This window comes from Papio anubis, chromosome 10 (genome assembly GCF_008728515.1).
Source record: "Papio anubis isolate 15944 chromosome 10, Panubis1.0, whole genome shotgun sequence".
NCBI classification, from domain to species: domain Eukaryota; kingdom Metazoa; phylum Chordata; class Mammalia; order Primates; family Cercopithecidae; genus Papio; species Papio anubis.
This window is the reverse complement of record NC_044985.1, coordinates 117,727,599-117,736,545: the sequence shown is the minus strand read 5'-3', so window position 1 is coordinate 117,736,545 and position 8,947 is coordinate 117,727,599. Positions and strand designations below refer to the sequence as shown.

The 8,947-nt window shown below is 49.1% G+C and overlaps 1 protein-coding gene across 3 annotated transcripts in view; it reads right to left on the bottom strand.

The window, feature by feature from the left end:
- The window catches only part of MROH2A (maestro heat like repeat family member 2A), a 78,765-nt gene that overhangs the window by 17,851 nt on the left and 51,967 nt on the right, over nt 1-8,947 (bottom strand). For 2 of the 3 annotated variants that reach the window (XM_021924173.2, XM_031651625.1), the window contains exons 36-42: nt 5,105-5,254; nt 4,812-4,994; nt 4,114-4,269; nt 2,395-2,526; nt 1,675-1,777; nt 1,309-1,374; nt 540-818 (exon numbers count right to left, since the gene is read on the bottom strand). In XM_021924173.2, coding sequence (XP_021779865.2) covers nt 682-818; nt 1,309-1,374; nt 1,675-1,777; nt 2,395-2,526; nt 4,114-4,269; nt 4,812-4,994; nt 5,105-5,254 — 927 coding nt within the window. In that variant the 3' untranslated portion in view covers nt 540-681. Of the gene's footprint in view, nt 1-539; nt 819-1,308; nt 1,375-1,674; nt 1,778-2,394; nt 2,527-4,113; nt 4,270-4,811; nt 4,995-5,104; nt 5,255-8,947 lie in introns of those variants that run through there. The other variant, XM_021924172.2, reaches the window with a different exon arrangement.

The window sequence follows — 8,947 nt, the reverse complement described above, 5'->3', positions numbered from 1 at the left end:
AAGCCTGTAATCCCAGCACTTTGGGAGGCCAAGGTGGGCGGATCACAAGGTCAGGAGTTTGAGACCAGCCTGGCCAATGTGGTGAAACCTCATCTCTACTGAAAATACAAAAATTAGCCTGGCGTGGTGGTACGCACCACCCAGCTACTCGGGAGGCTAAGGCAGGAGAATCACTTGAACCCAGGAGGCGGAGGCTGCAGTGAGCCGAGATCACACCACTGCACTCCAGCTTGGGCGACAGGCAAGACTCCATCTCAAAAAAAAAAAAAAGAGTCCCTGGAGACAGACGGGACACTCTAGGCCTCCCCTCACCGCTTGGCAGAGTGCCTGGCCTTAGGCACACTGTCAGCATGTGTGTGGACGAACTACGAATGAAGACATGAAGACAAAAATAATTTCCGACCCTTTGGGCCAAGGGGCTGTCAGACACACATACTTGGGGGGAAATTGGAAATGAAGTGGCTCATTAAGGCTGAAGTTCCCTTTGCCCTATTGTCTTGGTTCTGGGCTGTCACCACCTTACAGTCACACATCTAGACTCCAGTGAGAATGGAGGTTTATTTCAACAGAAGGAAAGAAGGATACTAGTTATTTTACAATAGTGTTTTTCCTACAGACTAAACTTCTTACAAACTAAATTTAAAAGGGCTGGCATTTGGCATTAAGAAGACAGTTTACATCTTACGTTTGGACCACCGAGGACATTCCTTGGGGTGAAGCCAGAAGCCCGTGCTGACTACAGCTATCCAAGACTTCGAGCGTCTCCAGGGCTGCCCGCCTGACCCCAGGATCCGGGTCCAGATGTAGTTCCTGGAGGGCTGAGAGGGAACACAAAGAGGGAAGGCTCAGGCCCCGCCCAGTCAGGACCAACATGCTGCATGCCCTTGGCAGTGATGGCAGGCAAGGGCTGCAGAAGGTGGGCAGGGGCAGATGGGGAAGCTCCTGTGTGGGAAAGCAGAAGACTGCAGGTGGAGCTGTTTCCACACACATCGCAGCTCTCGGCTTCAGTGACCACCCTAACAGGGATAGAAATCACCCACAGAACCTGGTAGCAGCATCAGGGCAAAAACATTTCATAAGAAGCTATGAATGGGAGAAACAGCCCAGGGAATGAAAGGCACTGCACCCATCAATAGCTGTCGTCCTGGAAAGGCCTCCCCAGGTGCATCTCTCTGCCCTGGTAACACTCCGCCCCCCAAAACCCCACAGCAAAGGGTCCTCTGGCTCTTCCCTTGAAGCGGTTTCTCTAAGCTCCCCTAGTGAGTTGGTGAGTCGTGGACTCAACATCTAACACTCTCCACTACTTACAATTCCGTAATGCTGGGAAGTCCAGCTTCTTCAGATAGTGTGTAGACATCTGCTGCATAATAATTCCTAAAATGATAGCCAAAGAAATGCTCATCACGCAAGTATTAGGTCAGCAGGCAAGTTGTTCTGTGGTTTACTTGGTTTACGTTATGAGAACACTGATGAAAGATTTTGTTGAGTCCACATTGGCAAGGAGGAAGCCAAAATCAAAACGGGATAGAAAGCACAGTGCAGGGCTTAGACCTGAGCTCCGGTCCCAGCTCTGCCACATGCCCTCCACCCATGATCCACCCTCCCCCCGAGTTGCGGGCTGGATCAGACAGCCTTCAAAGGCCATCTTGGGTCAGGAAACGTCTGTCTGCTCACCTGCCAAGTTGCAAGCAGCGATTCTAATTCTTGACAAGTTATTTTTAACATAGGCCATTGTTTCTAGCAAGAAGCTATAGAGAACAGCTGGCTTTTTCTGAGTCTGCAAAAAGTAAGTGATACACACAGCTTTGGAGGACGAGACCCTGACAGTGGGCTGTCATTCGCCAAGAGTGTTCCCATGGGCAAGCTCCCATCCCAGCGTCACACAGCAGATGAGTAGCTAGCAAGTGAAGGACCATCAGTCCCCTGTTGCATTTTTTCATATCCCATCTGACCAGAGAACCTGTGCTGTCCAACATGGTAGCCACAAGCCTCGTGTAACCCTGGAGCACTTCAAGTGTGACTGGGCTGAATTAAGGTAAAGTGCCCCCTGGGTTTTAAGATGGTACCCCAAAAATTTTAAAATATCACAATAATAGTTTTTATATTGATTACATGTTGAAATGATCACGTTTTAGTTATTTGGGTGAAATAAAATATATTAAAATTAGTTTCACCTCTGCACTTTTCTGGATGTGCCTACTAAAAGAAACGTCAGACAGCTGAAATGGGCACATGGCTTGCCTTCTATTTCTGCTGCACAGTGCCGGTCTCGACATTGCACGTGTAGAAGCTAAACATAGGGCCCCAAGAAAGAGCTGTGGCAATCTTGGACCCCCAGCTCCAAGCAGCGTGTGGCCACCTGGGACGGGCTGGTTTCCCCTTTGGTTTTCTCACCAGGATAGAGCACATGGTTGTCTGGAAAACGATCATCTTGTCATCAGTAGTGATATCACTTGGCCCTGAGGGATGCTGCAGGGACTTCCAGCCCCAGAAGTGCACACACTGAAACATGGTAGCCATACAGGCCTGCAGGGACACAGGACGGCAGCAGAGGCATCAGCCAGGCCAGGGTGGTTCCCCGGAGGAGTGAGGCTGGCAAGAAGCCAGAGGGCAGCTCCAGAAAAGCCTCACCAAGCCAAAGAAAGGTGGGGCTGGTGGCTCCTGGGAGGCTACCTGGGACCTGAGCCCCTGCCAGCTTGAACATGGCTGCATGTGCATTTATAAAAAGCCCCTTGGGGCCAGATGCAGTCCCACCCGCCCCCTCAGCCAGCACCTTTGTGCCCTCAGCAGCCCTGCCTAGGACCCAGCCCTCCTTGGGATCGGAGGTGGGAGCCTGGCTTGAGCAGGCAAGACTGGGCACATGTCCTCACCTCCCAGGCCCAGTCCACCAGCTCCTGCCTTGTGACCATCCTGCTGGCCGCAGCTTCTGGAGATGGTAGGGCAGGAAGACAAAATGCTTCCGCCTCGGTAGCCCTTTCCTCACTCTCGGTCACCCTTGCTGGGTGCACCCTGGTTCCTTCCCTGAAGCCCTCCCACCCCACTGGACAGTTGTCGATAAAACGTGGAAGAACAGTGTGGGCTGAAGACAGAGGGTGGTGAGGACTGGCAAGGTAAAGGAGCCTCTGAGCAGAGACACTTTGTGCCCAGGGTGGCCAGGGATGGTGTGGCAGAGGGATGTGGCAGAGCCCGGAAGCTGGGGTGGTGAGTACAAAGCCCAGGTCTAGGGAGCGTGCATCTCAATACTCCTCACTGCCTGTAAGGCCCACCTGGGCCACCCAGGCCACCTGCTCCACCCCACCTGGAAACTGCTGCCCTCAGTGAAGAGATTGAGGGAACTTGTCCTGTGACCCCACAGCTGGGGTCCAAGGCATCTGCTAAAAATGGCCATTGTGTTTCTGTCATGTGGGGCCAGCTGCATCCCAAGGCTTACTAGGTGGGGGCAGAACCTCCCCAAATCAGCCACCTCCTGACCCCACCCCCCAAGTCTGTAGGGAGAGAAGAGGGCAGTCAAGGTCGTGGGCCATGCAGGGAGTGAGGAGCCTGAGGTCCCCAGCCAGCCAGGGTCAGCCTGAGAGGCAGCAGCTCAATGAGAAGACTCATTTACTAACAAATCTGGCTCTCCCTCTCCCTCCTCCCGCCCCAAAGCAACAGAGGAGCTGGGCTGTGGAGAGGGAGAAGCCAGGCCCGCTCCCATCCCAACACGGACCTGCCCCACAGGGAGCAGGGAGTGGGCAGGACAACAGGGAGTGGACAGGACCACTTTGGGGTATTTTGAGTCCTAATACTCAAAAGTGACCTGCCAGTTACAGAATCTGCTAGAAGAAAGGGTTTGGGCAGAGGAGGGCTATAGGCGGCCACCACACCACGTCCCCCCACACTGGGCTGAGACTGCTTAGTGAGGTGGCTTTGCAGGTCATCTCGGATGGCCTCTCTCCTCAGCCTGTGTGAGGGATGGAGGGCAGAAGGGAGCAGGCTGTGGCCTCTGGGATCTCAGAGAAAACCAACTAAGGAGGAGAAAATCCTGCAGCTCACCAAGCCAGCAGACCCAAGAACCTGTTTCCTTGGGGGACAGCGGGCCCCAGACCGGGACATAAAGCCCAGGGTGTGTCTTACTTGGGCTGCATTGAAGCAGGGGTCCTGGGAGTGCAGCATGAGGGGGATCCAGGCCTTCTTCACCTCCCCTTTGAAGAAATGCTTCTTGGACATCCCGACCACCCTTGCCAGCTTCCCAAAGAGGATGAAGGCTTTCAGACGCAGCAGCTCGCTCTCCTGCAACCGGGATGGACACGGGCTGATATGCAGGCAGCAGGAAGCCCAGCAAAACCCCAGCCATTCTCCGAGGAACACCCAATGCCTTGGCCCTTGCAGAGCCTTCTGGATCATTCCGTCAGGGTGGAGTCTCTCCTTCAGCAGGGATCTCGTAGCCCTCAAGGGGCTGGGCGTTGCTCTGGTCTTTGTGCCCGCCTTTTCCCTGGTTGAGGGCTTGTGCGGGATCTGAGTGCACAGCCTTGCCTAGCAGAGGCCCAGGATGACGCAGGTGCCCTGGGGATATTTGTAGGTGCAAGGAATAAAAGGGGGACACCCTTACCTCCTAGCAGGGCTGCAGGGGCCCAGGAGCCCTCACTTGACAGCACTGACTCTGGAACTTGGAAGACCTTTTATTTTACAAGATCCCGTGATCAGCCAGTCACTACACTGGCACGCAGCAGGAGCCTCGGCTCTTTCTGCTGTAGGGCCCATCTGTTCCTTAGGGTCTGAGAAGTGCCCACTCCTTCACTGAACAAGCTCATGGAGGCTCTCATTGGACTCACATTGTCAAAGAAGATTCTGCACTGCTCAGACATGGCGTCGAAAGAGGACCCCACATCCCCTTCTCGGAGCTCAGCCAGGATCTTGGTCAAGGCCTCCATGCCCTCGGCAGTCACACTGGTGCTCACCGGCTGCCTCAGGGCGCCCAGGCACTTCTCCAGCAAGACCTTCCGGTACTGCTTCACCTGGAGGGGCATGGGCAGCCCTCAGCCTGCATCCTCCCTCCCAGGCTGACCGGGGCACCCGGCCTGTACCCTCAGCTCCCGGGACCTGGGCGCAGGGCTGGGCACGGTACCTTCTTGGGGGCGCCCAGGGCCATGTTGCCGAGGGCGCGCAGGGACAGCACCCGCAGGGCCTCGTCCTCCTCCTGGTCTGCACCCTTCTCCAGCAGCAACACTGCTGGCTTCAGCAGCTTCTCCTGGTACAGAACTGGGTCGCTCATGAACTGGAAGGGAGGACATTTGGCAGTTATCCCCAAGGCAGGCTCATTTCTCAGCAGCAAGTGGGACATGGGAGGAGAGGTAATGCAGATTGGTGGCTCTGTGAACAGGAGGGGAGGGGCTCTGACAGCCTCTGTTTCCTCTCTATAAAAAGGGGGTGATGCTAGTACCTGCCTCAGCGTCTGTGTGGGGATTTAATAAGGAAATATGGGGGGAATGCTAGATAAGTGTTACAGATAGATAGATAAATAGATAGATAGATAGAATTTCGTCATTTATTATTTTCAGGTAACAACAGCCACTGCCAAATGCAAGAGCCACGCCCACCCTCATCCGAACAGAAATGCACAAAAAACATGAATTTCACTTTCAGGAGAATTACTATTGGCCTAGTACCCCAAGTGCCAAAACCTCACTGGTATGCGTGTGTGTGCATGCATGTGTGTATGTGTCTGCGTGTGTGCATGCAAGCACCTGAGTATGTTTGAAAGAGGCCTGAAAACTAAACAGCAAATTGTTGAGTCCAGGGACAGGAGAAGTGAGCGACTATTGACTGTTCCCACATCCAGTTCCTTAAGCCCCCATTAGGCGCAGTTGCTCTAAGCTTCCAAATGTTTTGTCTCCCACTCAGTCCACCTTCATTCTGTCCCAGACACCAACATCAGCAATCACAGGAGCTGCCTACAGCACTTCAGTTCATTTAAACATATACTGAGCACCTATTCAGGGCCGGGTAGAGCAGTGAATACAACTATCACAACCTATTTTAAATGCTCTTCTGGGAAAATTCCCAAAGAGTAAAGCCCTAGACTATTGTTAGCAAGCATTAAAAAAAAAAATCATTTATAATCCATCCCTATCAAATTTGAAGAATTTAAATAGCTTGCTTCTTAAAAGCTGAACCTAATTTTTTTTCTTTTTTTCTAATTTTTATTTTCAGTTCTGGGGTACATGTGCAGGAAGTGCAAGTTTGTTACATAGGTAGACGTGTGTCATAGTGGTTTGCTGCACCTATCGACCCATCCCCGAGGTATTAAGCCCAGCATGCATTAGCTATTTTTCCTAATACTCTCTCTTCCCCCACCCTACCCCCAACAGGCCTCAGTGTGTGTTGGTCCCCTCCCTGTGTCCATGTGATCTCATTGTTCAGCTCCCACTTATAAGTTAGAACATGTGATGTTTGGTTTTCTGTTCCTGCATTAGTTTGCTGAGGATAATGGCTTCCAGCTTCATCCATGTCCCTACAAAGGACATGATCTCATTCCTTTTTATGGCTGCATAGTATTCCATGCTGTATATGTACCATATTTTCTTTATCCAGTGTATCATTGATGGGCATTTGGGTTGATTCCATGTCTTCGCTATTGTAAATAGTGCTGCAACGAACATACGCATACATGTATCTTTGTAATAGAATGGTTTATATTCCTTTGGGTATATGCCCAGTAATGGGATTGCTGGGTCAAACAGTATTTCTGGTTCCAGATCTTTGAGGAGTTGCCACACCATCTTCCGCAATGGTTGAACTAATTTACATTCCCACCAACGGAGTAAAAGCATTCCTATTTCTCTGCAACCTTGCCAACATCTGTTGTTTCTTGACTTTTTAATAAATGGTCATTCTGACTGGCATGATATGATATCTCATTGTGGTTTGGATTTGCATTTACCTAATGATCAGTGATATTTAGCTTTTTTTCATAAGTTTATTGGCTGCATGAATGTCTTCTTTGAGAAGGGTCTGTTCATGTCCTTTGCCCATTTTTTAATAGGATTGTTTGTTTTTCTTGTAAATTTGTTTGAGTTCCTTATAGATTCTGGATATTAGACCTTTTTTTAATGGATAAATTGCAAAGATTTTCTCCCACTCTGTAGGTTGCCTGTTCACTCTACTGATAGTCTCTTTTGCTGTGCAGAAGCTCATTAATTAGATCCCAATTGTCAATTTTTGCTTTTGTTGCAATTGCTTTTGGTGATTTCATCATGAAATGTTTGTCCATGCCCATGTCCTGAATAGTATTGCCTAGATTTTCTTCTAGGGTTTTTATAGTTTTGAGTTTTACATTTAAGTCTTTAATCCATCTTGAGTAAAATAATGTGTGAGAAAGGGGTCCAGTTTCAATTTTCTGCAAATGGATAGCCAGTTCTCCCAGCACTATTTATTAAATAGGGAACCCTTTCCTCACTGCTTGTTTTTGTCAGGTTTGTCCAAGATCAGATGGCTGTAGAGGTGCAATCTTATTTCTGAGTTCTCTATTCTGTTCCACTGGTCTGTGTGTCTGTTTTTTTACCAGTACCATGCTGTTTTGATTACTGTAGCCTTATAGTATAGTTTGAAGTCCAGTAGGATGATGCCTCCAGCTTTGTTCTTTTTTCTTAGGATTGTCTTGGCTATACAGGCTGAATTCTACAAAAAATACAAAGAGGTGGTTGGGCGCTGTGGCTCACGCCTGTAATCCCAGCACTTTGGGAGGCAGAGGCGGGTGAATCACAAAGTCAAGAGATTGAGACCATCCTGGCCAACATGGTGAAATCCCATCTCTACTAAAAATACAAAAATTAGCTGGGCGTGGTGGCACACGCCTGTAGTCCCAGCTATTCGAAAGGCTGAGGCAGGAGTATCACTTGAACCTGGTAGGTGGGAGGTTGCAGTGAGCCAAGATCCCACATTACACTCCAGCCTGGTGACAGAGCCAGACTCTGTCTCAAAAAAAGAAAAAAAAAGAAATACAAAAAGGAGCTTATACCATTTCTTCTGAAACTATTCCAAACCATTGAAAAGGAAGAACTCCTCCCTAACTCATTCTATGAGGCCAACATCATCCTGATACTAAAACCAGACAGAGATACAACAAAACAAGAAAACTTCAGGCCAATATCCCTTATGAACATCGATGCAAAAATTCTCAATAAAACAGTGGTAAACTGAATCCAGCAGCATACCAAAAAGCTCATCCACCACGATCAAGTCGGCTTCATTCCTGGGATGCAAGGCTGGTTCAACATATGCAAATCAATAAACATAATTCATCACATAAACAGATCTAAAGATAAAACCACATGATTATCTCAATAGACGCAGAAAAGGCCTTCAATAAAATTCAACATCCCTTCATGTTAAAAACTCCCAACAAACTAGGTATTGAAGTACCTCAAAATAATAAGAGCCATTTATGACAAACCCACAGCCAATATCATACTGAATGGGCAAAAGCTGGAAGCATTCCCCTTGAAAACCGGCACAAGACAAGGATGCCCTCTCTTACCACTCCTATTCAACATAGTATTGGAAGTTCTGGCCAGGGCAATCAGGCAAGAGAAAGAAATAAAGAGTATTCAAATAGGGAGGGAGGAAGTAAAAATGTCTTTGTTTGCAGATGACATGATCTTATATCTAGAAAACCCCATTGTCTCAGCCCAGAAACTTAAGCTGATAAACAACTTCAACAAAGCCTCAGGATACAAAATCAATCTGCAGAAGTCACAAGCGTTCCTATACACTAACAACAGGCAAGCAGACAACCAACTCATGAATGAACTCCCATTCACAATTGCTACAAAGAGAATAAAATACCTAGGAATACAGTTAACAAGGGAAGTGAGGGGCCTCTTCAAGGAGAACTACAAACCTCTGCTCAAAGAAACCAGAGAGGCCACAAACAAATGGAAAAATATTCCATGCTCATGGATAGGAAGAA